The following is a 17,296-nucleotide window of genomic DNA, read 5'->3' as shown; positions in this document are numbered from 1 at the left end:
TTTCCAATTATTTTGAACATACACCCAAACATAGAATTCCTGGAACATATGGTTAACCCTACATTTACTTGCTGAGGAGCATGCATACTGTTTTTCGGAGACTGTGGCCTTCCTATCCCTACAGTTGTGGTAGGCAGGGACTTCTGCTCTTGAATTTCCCTGTTTTTGCCTGAGCCACCTTATTTAGCCCCTGACTCTGCTTCTTTTCCATGATGGAGAGTACTAATGCGAATTTCAGGATTTTGTTGGATTTTGTTGACTCACCTTCTTTTCTACCTACCATTTATGATGGGTGGGGGAGACATTAGAAGCTGTATCTAACTGTGGGCTGCACCAGACTTTTCCTCAGGGACCATTTTTCAATACTGGCAGCAGAAAATTATTCTGCCTCTCTAATTTGTTTGCTGCTGGCTTACTATTATTATTATTGTCATTATTTGTTTGTTTCATTTTGTTAGGTGGGAGGAAGAGAGCTTCCACCTTATTGCTTCACTCTGTCATCTTATCCTGGAAATCTGTTTCTTCAGTTTTTGCTTAAAATTGTAATTTATCTTCTATACAATTTCAGAGGTGGTACGTGTCATGAAAGAGACTGCAACTTCAGGCTAAAACATTGTTTTAAAATTATTTGTGGGTTATCACATTTTTCATGGCTTGTCAACAGAGTAAAAAGTTCATTTTAATTACACTAACCCCTCTCACCAGGAGCTGTTACAATTTCCTTTATATGGCAACGCGGGTTCTGTGGGTTTGAATACCTTTGCTTTCATGAATAATTCAAGAAGGCAGTTAATAAAGATGAGTAATTGTCCATATGCAATTGGGGGTAAAATGATGGGAGATTATTCACGCTTTTCCCAACAGAGCTATGATATCATTTGGCCAGGCTTCTTCAGGCTCCCTTGCAATGCAAGAGGACTTTGATGGTTATTTACACAGATTTTTGCTCTAAACTTGGATGAGACTAAATAAAGCATTTCTTAGACTGTAGATATATGCTCATCAGGCCTCATCAAGGAAAGCTTTAAGTGATTAGCTCCCAAATATTGGGCTTCAAACTCATGGTAGCCCCAGGTGAGGCTTTCAGAGACCTGATATAGTCCCTTAGACCTACAAACAGCTGATCCCTGCCTCTTGCAGCAGAGGCAGCTTCCAGTAGAGAGGCAAAAATACTGCAGGCCGTTTCGGTCTTACAGGTACTAGGTATGGAGTGTGGCTCAGTTCTGGCCACTGCGTCCTAACGGCAAATTTGCTGGGGTCTGTGAACACTCTTCCTCCCTGAAACTGACACACCAGCAGAAGTAGCCTCTCATCTTCGCTAGCTGCTGCCTCTTCTATGTGTGCCTTACTTGTCACTGTCCGACAGATGCAGGGAGCCATGGACACTTAGAGACAGGGAGAGGGGGAAGGTGGGAGTGGAGCCCTTGGGTCCTTCAGGACCTTGTAGAACAGTAGGCTTCACTCTGGAACTATCCTGCCTTTAGTGCTTAAATCACTTGTTTAGTTGTGTGTATTTGCAGCAGAAAGTCTTATTTGAAAATATGTTAAATGCAAAAATAAGGACAATGTAGTGACTTCTACTAAAGTGAAATGTATTTAGTTTTTTGGAGTTAAAATGTACTTTCTTTTACAAAGGTGCCTTTTATGGTAATAGTAACCAATAGATTTTTTTATTTTATTTTTTTTAATATCCTTACTTGGCAAAGTAAAAAGTTAGCAACTCTACATCAGAATCCAAAGTAGTTTTGAAATTTTACTGGTCCATGAAATCTGAAAGTCTGGGAACCACCGCTCTGACTTGAGAAAAACTCATTTTTGGACTGGGACTCAGAATTGGTTTTTAGCCCAGTTGCTTTCCTTTCTGGCCACTCTTTACATGCAGGACTTGTGAGTCCAACTCTTGCCCTTCACTCCGTGTCCTGCTTAGAAAGAAGAGAAAGGAAAGGGAAGAACAGTTCCCTAAGCTTTAGCTTTTTTGACTATGATATCAGTACACTGTTGCTCTCTCTTCACTCTCCATACACACCTCAACGCCCCCTTCCCGTATACGCCGACACATGCACACACACAAACGCACACACACACTTACTATGGGGATGAACTCTTCTTACCATGTACCTATCCATCACCTATATTCACCAGTTGTTAACACTGGCTCTATTTGTTTTAGTGTTCTCTTTCTACACTATCCCATTAAAAAAAAAAATCAGTTTTCAGAAAGCAATTTGTTAACATCACAACACTTCCCTACGAAAATAACTTTTAATTATGTATTTTAATCCACATTTGAGCCTGGCTATACTTACTAACGGTTACGGCTGGAAATTTTGCAATGGAGTTGGAGACTGAAGGAGAAGTTTGAGAGATGTGTCATTAACCAGGGTAGCTTTTGACATGCTGATAGTAAAGAAAAATATGGCTGATGTCATTTGCAGCAACCAGGCAGTTACACCATGGAACACTGTCTTATGTGACTAAAGCTCAGAGCAGCCATGGGCAGAAGGGCCAGAGGAAATTTGTTTTCTCCATGAGTTACTTGTTTTTATAACACTCTTCTGGGACCAACAAGCAGAGACCTGGATGTTCCTCTTCCCAAATGTGATTTGCAGCAGAGAAACAGTACAGGCAGTGGTGGTGTAAGAGTTGTTTTCTCATAAATCCTGGTCTTCTGCAGGCCTGCGAGGCTCAACCTGCCAGAAGAGGCATCTCTCAACTTCTCCCAGCCCCAGTTTCCTCCTCTAGAAAATCAATAATGATGACAAGATCAGGGACAGAATGCACCTATAATAATACTGCCTGGAGTAGAGCCCATAATAGGTGCACATTAAGTGGTATGTACAATTATGATTACTTTCCCCAAATTTGGTGACAGTACTGAGCAAATTCAGTTTTACAATGAAAATATAAATATCTTGTTAACAGTAGCTAGCTGTTTTTTTTTAAGAGTCTTTACCTTTTAGAGATACATTCCAAAGTATATATTTTTTAAAGTTTATCAATTTTTGACACAAAGAGAGACAGAGCACAAGCGGAGGAGGGGCAGAGAGAGAGGGAGACACAGAGACTAAAGCAGGCTCCAGGCTTTGAGCTGTCAGCACAGAGCCCAATGTGGGGCTCAAACTCAGGGACTGCAAGATCATGACCTGAGCCAAAGTTGGACACTCAACCAACTGAGCCACCCAGGCCCCCCAACATTCCAAAGTATTTAAAGGTGAAATGATATGATGTCTGCTTCTGTTCAGATATGGCACAGTAGAGGAGAAGGGCAGATGGAAACAAGACTGTTCATGTTGATAATTGTGGAGGCTGGGTGATGGAGGAATCGTTAAACTGGTCTCTCTACTTTTGCATAGGTGTGACATTTTCCAAAGTAAATAAAAACAAAAACAGACAAACATAAGTTGGTGATTTCTTGCCTAAGTGAAGGACATTAAATTGCATATTTTCAACACTATAAGAAACACCTCTCATTTCTCAGCAGCCCTTGCTCTTGTAGAGGACATTGCATTAAATAAACACATAACAGGGGTGCCTGGGTGGCTCAGACAGTTAAGCATCCAACTTAGGATCAGGTCATGATCTCACGGCATGAGTTTGAGCCCCGCATGGGCTCTGTGCTGACAGCATAGAGCCCGCTTCGGATTCTCTGTTCCCCCACCCCCTGCTCCTCTCCTGCTCTCAATCTCTCTCTCTCTTAAAAATAAATAATACATTTAAAAATAAATATACATAATAACTCACTCTCTTCTTCATTAGAACTCCCTGAAGGGGCCCCGTCTATCTGTCTTATCAGGGCTTTTCTCTTAGTTAATTATCAGCAACTGAATTATTATGAAGTTGATAAAAAAGACCAATCTGGTTAAACTATTGGTGGGGGGGATATAAACAAGTTTAAAGTGAAGTTTTCTTGATTCATAGTGACAATGGGCTCCAACCGTGTCCCTGACCATGGCTGTCACAGTTAATTTTGAGAAACAAGAATTCCTTGCCACCCAAGGAGACTCTTTTAAAGTTGTTTAGAGAGAGACGGTGTGAATTTAAAATGATTTGGTTGGGGGAGGGGTAGCATAAGGGATGTAAAAAGTGTGGATTGTGAGGCATGTTCCAGCAAAAATGTTGGGGAAAAAAAACATTGATTTTGAGCTTGATATATGAGTATCCGTTTTATAACAAACCCAGGGTGAAAATTCATACTTCAAAGTTTGATAAATAGGGAGTAACTATCCTCTTCAAGAGACGTACTCTCAGAATTCCTTAAGAGTCTCTGTTTACATATCTGTTTATGTATCATTAACAACTTCCTTGAAAACTCTAGGAGGAAGACAGGCCAAGGCGGAAGACACTGGAAACTGGATTGTTAGCCCAACACAGCCAGTTAAAGACCAGGCTCATCTCGGAATTATGTGAGCAAATGGAAAATGATTCAAGCTACGTAAGTGGAACAGAAGCAGAACTGTGTAAGTAGGGGCCCATCTGTATGGTCGCTGACTCCGTGGTAAAGAAATAGAGCTCCAAGTCCCGCACACTCAGCCACAGCTTCATTAATGTTGCTGACAGACCCTGGTTAATTAGCCCTCTGGAAGATCAGGTTTAGTTTTTTCTTCAGAGACTCCAGGAAGGAGAATCCTCTAAGGACAGCCGTGTGCTAACTTCCAGGCTCTGAGAAGTGGCTTGGCTTCCTGAATTGAAGGGTTACTCAACCCTGGGAGGTCAGAGATCTTTCTTCTCCTTAATAGATAACATGCCATTTAGGTGGTCCAATCTTTCAGCCAATTTTAGAATTTGCAGTAGTAAAACATTTAGTGAAATGTTATATTAATTTTAAGTGGGATTGTAAAACAATGCCCACAGTTTTTAGACAAAACACTAGCACTTTTCTATGCAAATGAGTGAAATCTGTTAAAGTAGTCACTCAAAGCATATTTGGAGTTCCTCTTGTGGTATCACCTGGGGTCAGTTTGTAAAACACGTAAGATATTTGTAGCCAAAATGAGTATATGCAGATTACTCACCAGATTTGGTTTTGGGCTTTTGCAAAATTCAAATCCATTCTACCCTGGGAGATAGTCCAAACAAACAATTTAAAAACTGTCTTGAATGATGATTTTACTCTTACAATGAGTACAGAGTGATCTCCAGTGATTACTTTGAAGGGTACAACACTCCTCTGGAGTGTTAAGTTCTAATGTATTGATTTAAAAAGCCAGTGGGGCCTGTCTGGCTTAGTCAGAAGAGCTTGTAACTCCAGATCTGGGGATCGTGAGTTCCAGCCCCACGTTGGGTATAGAGATTACTTAAAAATGAGTAAATAAACTTAAAAAAAAAAAAAAAAAAGCCAGACATAAGAGACGGTTGGTACATGTACTTTCTCTAGTTGACATCAAATGTGGCATGAAATAAAACAGTGTGTCTCCTTCTGTTTCCCTGCAGCAAAAGTTTGCCACATTGGTGGGAAGTTGGACCCTAAGTGTAGTAGGTAATAACATCTTCCTAGCTTACATTCAGAAAATCTTCAAAACTAAATGTGGCTATAGGTTAATAACTTGTTTCAAAATTTCAGTATATACTTTTTAATCTCAAAATAAAATATTTAATTTCTCAATTTTGCTTTTTTCTGTATGAAAGTTTAAAATTATGAATCAGGGTGCCTAGGTGGCTCAGTTGGTTGAGTGTCTGACTTCAGCTCAGGTCATGATCTTGCGGTTTCTGAGTTCGAGCCCTGCAATGGGCTCTAGACTGTCAGTGCAGAGCCCACTTCAGATCCTCTGTCCTCCTCTCTCTGCCTTTCCCCACTGGTTCTCTCTCTTTCTCTCTAAATAAACTTAAAAAAAATAAAATAAGGGGCGCCTGGATAGCTCAGTAGCTTAAGCATCCGACTTCAGCTCAGGTCATGATCTCACTATTCGTGAGTTCGAGCCCTGCGTCAGGCTCTGTGCTGACAGCTCAGAGCCTGGAGCCTGCTTCAGATTCTATGTCTCCCTCTCTCCCTTCCCCTCCCCAACTCTCTCTCTCTCTCTCTCTCAAAAATAAATAAACATTAAACAAATTTTTAAAAATAAAATAAAATTATAAATCAACTTATTTCTTATTGCAGTTAGTTTGGCTGAGAACATCTTTTGTTTTGCTGCCCACTTTAATTCAAACTCCTATTTTAGCCACTTCTGTGTGTGTTTTTCCAGTGTGTCAAAGAATATTCTTGTATGTATTTATTATCTAGATACCTAGGATGATTTCCCAGAGACTATTTTTTTGAAGTTGAGATGTCTTCCTCCTTTATCTTTTTAAAAAAATTTTTAAAGATTTTATTTGTAAGTAACCTCTACACCCAACATGGGGCTTGAACCTACAACCCTGAGATCAAGAGTCTCATGCTCCAGTGACTGAGCCAGCTAGGTGCCCCTCCTTTGTCTTTATATTCATAAATACATAGCACCAGTGATTTTTATATTTACAATAATGTACCCCCTAAAACAGAAACTAAATGTCTATTCATTTACATCAGATTAATTTGAATCATTAAAAATAAAATACCAAAATTGATGATAGGGAAGAGAACAGTATGTTTATTAGTTGCCTTTAGACCACAAAAAAATTTCCTAGGGTATTTAAGCTTTAGTTGTCCTTCTCCCCAGCCGTTGGCTGGGGAGAAGTTGGGGCAGAGGGGCAGAGGCACAGGAGGTCCATCTTGCCAGGCTGAGTCAGGCCAATGCAGCTGCTGGCCTGGGCACAAGCGTGGGCGGCCACCTGTGGCTCCCAGCACAGCTGTTTGGTAAAGGGCCAGCCAAAGCCCGGTCGGTGGGGTGGAGGCAGGTGGCCAGTTGGGCGGCCAATACATTCTGGCATGGGCTGAAAGAACACCTGGTTCCACTCTGTGGACCCACCACAGAAGGTCAAAGAATGTGCCTGCTGGCAGCAACCTGATGGTCCAGCTCTGGCTGAAACAGAGAAACCCACCTTTCTTGAAACTTACCCGAAGCCAACACGGGAATCATTCTGCTCTAGTTGTGTTGAAATAGGTCAGTGAGGCCATCTGGCATGTCTGGAAATGGTGTGGGGGGCTGTCAGACAGGAACAGGCTCTGTGATTCAAAACAGGACATTTCAGGGGGAGGTGAGAGCTTTCTCTTGTGTTTGGCTGCTAACTGCCATTGCAGACACCATCCATCCTTGAATATCTCTGACCTTCATTTTCCTCCTCTCCCCATGAACTCTAACTACATGCTTAGAAACCACTCTGGGTCCCCACATATAATTTTGTCACCAGACATAGGAATTTTCATAGTGAACACCACCACCGACAGAGACAAGAGCCCAAAGTTCACCCTTCCCTGACCCCTGAAATCCCTCCCAAGGCCTCAGGCCCACTGTTTCCCAGGAAGAAGGACCCCATTTCCTCTGGTCTGGGGAGTCATTTTCTCTCTGGTAGAGGAGCATCCTTCCAAATTTCCCAGTCCTTGATGCAGACCAGGCAGCTCCCTTTCATGTGCCAAAGAGGTGACACTCCCCTCACTGGTTCTGTGACCCCCTAGCAACTTATTCAACCTCTCTGAGCCCAGAAAGGCTTGTAAATAGGGATTGGCAGTATAGTCCTCATAGTTTTGTTGTAACCCATTCAATGAGAAAACATACATTTAGTGCCTAGCATAGAACCTGCATACAACAGGTACCTAGCAAATAATGGTTGTATAAATAAGTGACCTTGGTTTGTGCCACTCTCTAGACACAGAGTGGACTGGCTTTGGTCTAGACCTTCCTGCTGACACATTTGCTTGGGATTTTAGGGGCCTCATCTCTATTACTGCCCTGTGGGCTCATAAGGTAGCCTGCTATTCACAAATGCCCTTGCTGGGGGAAAAAAGCAGACCCTTCCAAGAATTACATTGGCCTTGAGCTAGTAGAAGCTACTACTGTTGAGGCATTGACCTGAAGGCAGTCTGACTTTTGGGAGGCCTGCAGCTGGTGGGATAACTTGCCCCCTTTTATGTGAAACCCAAATTTAGGTATCCAAGTCAAGGTCCAAGAAGAGATCTCTGGATTGAATTTCACAAACCTTAAGGTTTGGAGCAATAAAATCTGACTGGTCAGGCATGATGTTCCATACCCTGAGGTGACTAAGAATATTCAGGCTCCCTAATTCTTGGGGTTGGGACATCAGGTGCTATTTGGCCCTTGTGTAACTACACAGCATTGTTCTAGCAAAGATAGATATTGCCCTGGAAATTATCTTTCATCATCTATGCAGCTCAAGGTTTTCAGTGGGGTTTGGGGAGCCATCAACCAAGAGACAATACAAGCTTAACCTTGGTTCTCTGACAGAGTGGAGCCAGCCCTCAAACTGCCATTCGACTTTGGGCCTCAGATACCATCTGTGGATGAAATGAGGGACAAGGAATGCTAGAAATAACCCTCTGAGAAAAAAGATGGGAGAAAAGACTGTTTTCCTTTTAAGTTACAGCTTGAGGTTTTCAAGGCTGAGGCACAAACCATTTTGAACAGCTGTTCTTTTCGGAAACATATGTTAGTTTATTCCACACATTCTGATGATACGAATGAGAAAGAATTCCAAATGCAGCTTATCTGTCACTTTTTTATTCAGTGACTGATCTTTTCTCTTTTTGCAACCAGTTATTTAGAATTTTCTAGTCCTCCTGGGCTGTAACTTTTTTTTTCTTGCTGAATTACATTTTCCCTTGTCTTTTCAAAGTAATGAATTTTGTCCTAGCCACACAAATTCACATTTTTGTTACAAAGATCAATATCCGACTTTTCTTCCTAATTCACTTGAAAAATGTCAAAAAATGCTCCTTTTGGAGCATAAAAGCTGAAAGTCGATCCTGGTGCTCTTTAGAGACTGGTAGAATCTCCATGGAGAGCAGATTGTCCTTCGAGTCAGTGCCCTAAGTAGGATAGTGCCCTTTAGATATTTCAGTGGGAGAAAACAATTAACTAGAAGCTTAAAAACAACTGTAGATGAGAAGACAGACTAGCATCTGTGGAATCTAAGCTAAGGCAAACCTCATTTTTTGGTATTCCCCCCTCCCCAGCCCCTAGCAAACTACTCTTTGCAAGTGCGGTGGGAAGTTAAAACAGTTGGTTCCAGAGTCTTCTCATTAACTGAGGATTCATAATACTCCAACCACTTCTGGCTCCTAGAATGACCTTGGAGAAATACACCCCAAGACTATCTAATCGCGGCACCTGATTTCTTCAGGTGAGGTGGAATGTGTGCGCGGGTGGGTATAGAAGGAAGGAAGTGGATTGAAGAACAATCTGCTTAGGTATTCCACATCTTTTTATATAATTGATGAGGCTGTCATTATGAACATACACAAATAGCTAAGCATGCAGAAGGGCCACCTTTATGTTAGCTGCTGAGTTTCAAAAACTGCTGAGTTACCTTTGCATATGATAATATACCGCAGCTCAGCGATGGCTGAACCATTAGTTCAGCCTAAGAGGAAATGTCTGAAGGTGGAAAAGTATGCCCTTCATGATTCTATGCTCCCTGCTGAATCTGAATAGAAAAATCCTTCAAATATGAATACTTTTGTTCAGCACCTTTTCCACAATGAAATATCTTGCATCCTCTTCTATGTGAAAGCATTTACATGGAAAGCAAAAGAAGGTGGGGGCAAAAGAGTCATGGGTCAATCTGGACTTCTTTTCTAGTGCTAGAACAGCTGACTAGTGGCATCTGGGGACAGAGCTCCACCAGGAATATCTAAAGCCCTTGTATTTAATATTACTGAAATACAAATATATGCAATTTCTGAAGAGTGTAATAAGGATGCGTACAACAGATTATCTCTATCCCAGATGCTATCTGGAGAATTTGGATAATGTTGTGTGGTATTCCAAAGGAAAGATCCTCCTACTGAAAGTTTCACACCAGCTTTTCAGGGAATAGACAACCTTCATCTGAATCATTCTTACAAGCTGAATTTTTATTTTCACTAAATTATCTATGTTAAAAAAAAATCTGTGCCTGGTGTGGAATTTCACTCCATCAAGTGTTACAATGACTTTTTCATTTTCGTTACAAGCAGGAGAATGAATGTAGGACAAGTGTTAGGAAACATGGCAATAAATTAGAATATAATTTACAAAAGCAAAAAAAAAGTAACAGTGTACCACATTAATACTGAGTATAAAATAATAAGCAACAACTAATCACAATAATACAAAGGTAATTTCATTCTGTATTATTAAGGATACCTATGTGACATTCACTCCAATAAAATTCCTAATAAAATGGACGGTTTGGGGAGTTATATGTATCTCAAGGGCTTTAATCAGTTGGGTAGATTTTACCTTTCCTTTTTGGCAGGATATTGTGCTGATGGCAGATACGGTTCTCAGCCATAGGGCACCAGTTTCCTTGGGTCTCTCTAAGTAGTCCGTATAGCATGCTACTTTCAGAGGGCCTGCCATGGTGGCTTAGCCTCCACTGACAATCCTATTGCTATTATTTAGGAAGAGAGCATCATATAGCCACGTGGTTGACTACAGAGTAGCAGCGGTAATGTGATGTGTTGTAGAATATGATTTGTTCCCCCACTCAGGGGAAACCTTCTGTGCTTGGTTCCTTCTAGCAGAGTAATCCGATGCTGCGATGCTGCTCCTGGAAGCTCTCTACTCCTGGCCTCGGGACTGGTGCACACTCCTGAGGGAATACTAGCTGCCCCTTCATCTAGGGCCAGTCAAGGTGGCCCAAGGCAACAGTCCTCATGATGTTAGTTTCCAGGTGAGGTGAAGAATAGACTCAAGTTAGTCAATTAAGAAATCTTTTTGGAATAAAACCATGAGCTGATATTTATATTTGGGGAAAGACAGGTCCTGATGGCAAACCTATGCCTAGAATGCCACAGAAACCACCCATCCTTTCTTTATTCCACCAGGGCACATTAGCACCAATTTAACCACTCTTTACGAGGGACCAAGTGAATTCAGCGCTGGGGGCACGCTGCTCATGGGCCACCTCCCCCCTCACTGAATAGATAGCACTCTGGCTGGTCTTCTAAGAGCAGTAGAGAGAGCGGCCCTGGCAATTTTTGGGTATCGTCGGTAGCTTTCTCTGGAAAGCTCAGGGACATGAGCTGTGGTGTCGAGACAGAAAGCAGATGAGAAAATATTGATGACCATGACTGAGTGTGCAGAACAACAGCCCATGCTGACTGTCCATAGCAAACCTGAAGGTTAGGTTGGTTTTTGAAGTCTGTGAGTCTCTTTTCCTTTCTGAAAAAACCTAATCATCTACATTAGGTCATGGTGTAGGTGAAACACCAGACATGTAGTATGAGAGCACAGTGATGGATTGAAGTCGAACATACTCTTTAACTGCAAGTAGCATCTTTACAAAGTAGCCATTTGGTTGGAGTTTGAGGTGTTCGTGTAGCATGATGTACACATTATGTAGGACGCAAAGCACATTCATCAAGAACCTGCTGCAAGCTACAAGTGTTCAAGTACAAAATATATATAAGTACCCTCTTCTTTTTTGCTTTCTTTTAATCTCGCTGTTGAATCTTTTGATGAGCATGACATGAAACTTGTGGATAGGGAAACTGTGAGCTAGTCAATTTAATTTAGGATTCTGGATTTGATTCTAGAATTTGACTTGCCCAAGAAACTTGGTTTCACATTTAATTGCCATTCAGAGTATCCATAAAAAATACAAAATTGTTGGTTGAGTGACTATTAAAATTATGCTTTATGATCTCTAGGCTTCATGAGTTTTTCTTCTTTGGTTGTTATCCCTTGCCTACTTTAAAAACTCACAGAAATAGCACATTTATGTGCAAGCACACTCATCTACCCACACACTCAAAAGCGCCCGCTCACACACACACACTTGCTCTCATATAAATAAATGCCCTTCTGCCATATCAAAGAAGGGACATCTGGAACCCATCACAATTGTCAGCGAAAGGGTCTGCCTGGTTGTTGCCGAGCCAGTCTATCTTTTGCACGGCATCATTTCAGTAAGCTCAACATGCATGCAAAAATCCAACGGGGCAGAAGCTGTCCTGTGGCCGGTGAGGTTGTAAACACAACTGAGCTGGGGTGACTCACATAAGGACTCAGGCATCCTGTGTGATGGCAGCAAAGGGCCCGGTTCTTCAGTCTCTACCATACCCCAGGTCTGGCTTCTGCATGAAACTGAAATGTTTTTCTCTTAAAGTTTTAATGGAAATCTCAGCTTCACTTGCACAATGGCAAGTTGGCCCCAGTCTCTTAGCACAGAATTTATAGACTTGCATGGCCGCAGTAACTGATGCGCTGCCTTAAACTGAGTCCTTCCTTGTTGTTCGGTTTAATATAGTTTATATATGGCTCACAGCAGTGTTCAGAACAGGGGGATTAGTCCTAAGGAAATTAAGTGGAATGAAGAAAAATAATACAAACTTTCATTACTTTTGATTTATAATTGCTCCTTAAATTACAGTTAAAAGCCCATTTTAGAATTTAAATTGTGGTGCTGTTGTATTGAGATAAAGTATAGTAAATATTTTTAAGCTATGACTTAAGATTTCTGAATCTTCTTTACTTCCATAGTTGACCAAGTCATAACAGCTACATTTTAAACGGTTTTAAATACAAATGGATTCAGTGTCATTGCTAAGTCCATAATAAAAATTATCTTAATGGTCCAAGGAGGTAAACAGGCTATTGGATTTACTCGAAAGAACACAAACGCTCCACAGTAAGCAAGTCTCCCTGTGTTGTTTGGATCTCTCCGATCTGGCATTCCCTCCTAATACCGTGTCCAGCACTTTGGATCAATAAATCCCACTTCACAGAAGTTAAAATAATATTGAAATCCTGTCAGCTAGGGCTGACCAGTGGTTACGTTTTCCACAGGGTAATGCATTTGCAAGGACATCAATCCTCTTCCTCTGGGTGGCTCTCTTTGATGGACGCATTTCCACGATGAAATGACAGGGCTCCCTCTCTGGCTCTCCACGGGTCAGTGTCCTTGGCAGGTCTTACAACACATCTGTCTGAAGTATGCTCGACTACAGAACTTGAACTTGAGCACCAGCGGGCAATACGCCACTTTGTTCACATCTTTGCACTCTAGCAAATGGGGGCAGAAAATGGAAAACAATTAGAGGCGCAGAAACAAGTGCAGAAACAGGCCAGTGAGGCTCCACGTTCATATCCAGCAAGGACCCCCTTGCACCAATCCACCTTGGCTTCCACGTCCATGTGGTTTTTGTTTTTGTTTTTGAGCATACCCTGTATGGTACAGCCTACCAGAAACATTCTTTTGATATATTTTAACATAATTTAAAAAAAAAATGGTTGCAAGGCTTTTCTCCCAGACTTTTACAAGTATGGTGCATGCCCACTGTGTCTTGAAAGAATTACCATTTGTTGGGATAAGTGATCACTTTAGACAGCTTGGAAACATGAGTCATTTTTCTTACAGCGCTTTTATTGCTTCTTTCTCAAGGGTTATTTTATTCAGCAGTGCAAGGTTATCCAAAATCAAACATGAGTTGCATTGTTTGATACCAAAGTACACATGTCTCCAGAGAATCTGCATCTGTGAGGCGTAGGGATGGGCCTGGGTGAATGAAAAGGATTGCTGACAGTGGCCTAGATTCAGCAACTACACTAGACAAAGAGGAAAACTTGGAGGGGTTGGCCTCAAATGGCAGCAGTCTGTGGGTTATGGAAACATGTAGAAATGTCTTTTTTTAATTTGGAAGTGAGACATGGCCTTCTTTTTTCCTATGTGTATTTTCTCCTCAGTGCTAGAACTGCCACAGTTGAGGTCTGCAGTTCTTGCAGCCAGAAGGTGAATAAATGATTCTTTCTCCATCTCCCCTTGAGACTGGTTGCAGAAGATGGGGCGAAGGGGCCAGTGTAGAGAAGGGGACACCAGCCTTTGATCCTCAGCACCCCTCTCACCCCCACATAACCCCACTGCTGCTAATAATGATATTCTTCTGTAGTCCTCTGGTCACTTTTATCTGGGGATTTTAAAATACTTTGTAAACCTAGTAATTAAATTTCCATATGCCTCCCAGAATCAAAGTTCCACCCTCACTTTTCCAGGTGGTTATACTGAAGCATCCTGGGTAAATTACTGAAGGTAATTAGAATCAGGCAGAACAGTGGGTGAAATTCAGTGTAACAGGACAGTTGTGTTGTTGCTTGCTTGCTTGCTGGTTTATTTTCATGTTTTTTCCTGGCTTCAGAAATCCACTGAACTTGTAAGAAATCATATACATGGTACATAAGCCATAAGATAAACCTGAGAAGTGACGTGCGAAGGAATGGGGAAGCTTTCAGTTCTTACTACTGAAAAGTTAGGTAACAATGTTATCAACCTCACGTTCCAGGCTCTTTCAGGGAAAGACTTAAATTTTATTGTATTGTATTGTATTGTATTGTATTGTATTGTATTGTATTGTATTGTATTGTATTTATAATTCTGGTGGTTTATTGATGATACATGTAGGTGTTTAATTTAATCATTATCAAGTTATAATTTTATCATTACACACAACTGATTGTTTTCAAAGTATCATGCATAGAGGACCCCTTAATCAAGGGGTAGAAGTGATATAGCTTCACCTCAAATCTATAATTGTACATACATGAATTAACCTTACATTGTTGGAATCTTCCTGGGGGTGCCTAGTTCTACTAAACACTATTCTTGACAATGTAAGTATTGCTTTATATTAAAGACTTAAATTTTAAACTGGAGTCCTCAATCATCTTCAAACCTAAGCTCTGCACCATCAAACTCCCTTACTCATGATTTGACTAGCAAAGAGTAATAGTCAGAATTTTGAGTAGAACATTTCCACAGGATTCTCAATACATTTAAGTTTTGGCTGAAAGAAGGGAAGAGAGACAAGAAAAAATTCTTTAAACTCTGCACTAAAAAAAAAGAAGTCAGATGATTTTTGATGAATCAAGAATGAATTTGAGATGAAAAGATCTCCACATATTTTAATTTGGAGGTCACTTTGTATTTTTTTTTCTTTTTCTCTCTGTCATAACCAGTAAAAAGCAATCAAAACAGGTTTAGACTAAGAATAATTGTGTAAAAAGAAAAAAAAGGTGTTATCCATGTTACCAAGAGCGAGATTTTTGTCAAGGGTCAAGGTAACGCAATTATTAAAATGATGAGAAGGGTGCCTGAGTGGTTCAATAGGTTCAGTGTCTGGCTCTTGATTTTGGTTCAGGTCATAATCTCATGATTCATGGGTTCCAGCCCTGCACTGGGCTCTGCACTGAGCATGAAGCCTGCTTGGGATTCTCTCTCTCTCTCTCTCTCTCTCTCTCTCTCTCCTCTCTCTGCCCCTTCCCCGTTCATGCATGCTCACTCTCTCTCTTTCTCTTAAAATAAATAGATTTAAAATAAAATAAAATAAAATAAAATAAAATAAAATAAAATAAAATAAAATAAAATAAAGAGAAAAGCTAATACAGTACCACTCATCTTTAATCTAAATCGTCTTCATGAAGCATTGGGCCAGCAGAGACCACCCCCCTCAACAATCTGCAGCAGCGCTTGGTGGGACAGCTTCAAGTACAAAGTAAATGTTAGCTTTGGTCTTCTTTGCCAAAATATAAAGATGATTTGGTTGACAGACAGATAGAGGAGGACTGGTTGCTTTAATAGTACAAGAAAATAAGATTGGGGCTAGACTGTCCCGGTTTAATCCTAGTTTTGTCATTTACTGGCTTTACGACTCTGAACAAATAGTTCAGCTTCTCTGTGCTGGAGCTGCCCCATCTCTAAACAGGGACGATGAGAGTTCTCCCTTCCACGTGTAACATGTACATCCTGTGATGCCACTCAGAGCAGTGCACAGGTTATCAGCACTTGATAAGTGTAAGATAGTGACTTAACTATTTTTGTTACCACTGTTACTACCTCTTACCACCTGATGACAGTAAGTTGCCCTCTGACTTTCTCAATGAGGATGCAATATTTTGATTACTAGTGAGAAGGTGCTGTCCTATTGACATAAGTCAGTATTTTCTGGGGTGCAATTTTATTGGGAGACTCATCACTCAATTTTTGGAAGAGTTGCTGCTGGTCCAGGAAAATTCTGAGATGAGCAAAATACAAGCAAATTCACAGATTCTTCTTTTAGATTTAGACTTGGGAATCTGATTATAAACAGCAGATAATAAATAATGAATAAAAAATATTCATAAGTTGTTTCTCCCTCCAATCACCCCTCCATTCACCCATTTAGGTTATTACAAATCTAAGTCAGGATGCAGCAACTTAAGTGGGTGCTTGAAATGAGGGGACTCTCCTCAGTATGCCAAGGCCCAGAGCGCAGTATTTGGCCAGGAGCAGGGTGGAGCCTCGGGGTAGGCTAAAAACCGGCTGTGGGGTATCTCTCTCTGAAATTTCCAATACCCCTCTCAAGTTTGTTGTCAATTAAGTTGATTCCATCCAGCTTGATTGAAAGCAGGAAGTCATGTGGGTCCTGGGAGCAGAACCAAGCTTAGGGAGGTAGTGACTCTTTAGGAGTGCACCAGACTCGCCTGCACCAGAAGTATAAGACAGTGGTGACGAGTGGCAGATCTGGAGTCGGCTGCGCCTGGGGGGTGAATTCTGGAGCTGCTCCCTCCCAGTATTTGGTTGTCCTGGGCCAGGTTCCATCACCTCTCTAAGCCTCAGTTTCTTCATCTGTGAAGTAGAGACTGTGACAAGACCTGCTCACAGGATGTGGTGAGTGGGGCTCACATGGGTGCTTACAAAACGCATGGCCGTGGCATCGGCACAGAGGAAGCACTCCACCTGTTAGCTGTTACGATTTTCACCAACACATCTGCCTCTGAGATCCACCACCATGTATTGTTTCTCTGGGATCCCTGTCAAAATGTGCATTAGGCTCTCACTAAGGGTTACACACTGGCACGCATAAGCAAATTAACAAAAAGATATTAAACAGAGAGCAGGTAAATCATGATGAAAGAGATGGGGAAAAGCCAGCACTGGGGACTCCAAGGCTGGGACCTTGGGCCTTGATGAGACATTCAAGTGGAGACACTGGGGCTGTGTGAGGACACAGAGCCTGGAGTGTGGGGAGCTCTCCCAGAGGAGGGCCCCAGTGGAACCTCCTGTTCCTACATCTTGGTTTTGCCTTCTAAAGACTGCCTAGATAAGAAGAATCAGCCTTTGGACTCATGGAAATTATTTATCAGAGAAGGTAACCATAACTGGTCTTTCATTCTCTTAGTCTTTTAAAGCCACAAGCGCTTAATCCAATAACAATCATCATGTTAAAAATAATGTATCACATGCCTCCCAT

General features: G+C 41.4%; 1 protein-coding gene across 6 annotated transcripts in view; it reads right to left on the bottom strand.

Annotated features, from left to right (window-relative positions):
• Positions 1-9,922: 9,922 nt before the first annotated feature.
• ADAMTS6 (ADAM metallopeptidase with thrombospondin type 1 motif 6) overlaps positions 9,923-17,296 on the bottom strand; it is a 305,077-nt gene continuing 297,703 nt past the window's right edge. For all 6 annotated transcript variants that reach the window (XM_019414343.2, XM_019414344.2, XM_019414338.2 and 3 more), the window contains one exon: positions 9,923-13,076. In XM_019414343.2, coding sequence (XP_019269888.1) covers positions 12,967-13,076 — 110 coding nt within the window. In that variant the 3' untranslated portion in view covers positions 9,923-12,966. The remainder of the gene's footprint in view (positions 13,077-17,296) is intronic.

The sequence above is a fragment of the Panthera pardus genome, unplaced genomic scaffold, assembly GCF_024362965.1.
Source record: "Panthera pardus isolate Hobbes unplaced genomic scaffold, ASM2436296v1 HiC_scaffold_2, whole genome shotgun sequence".
Classification (NCBI taxonomy): Eukaryota; Metazoa; Chordata; class Mammalia; order Carnivora; family Felidae; genus Panthera; species Panthera pardus.
This window is presented reverse-complemented; position numbering and strand designations above follow the sequence as displayed.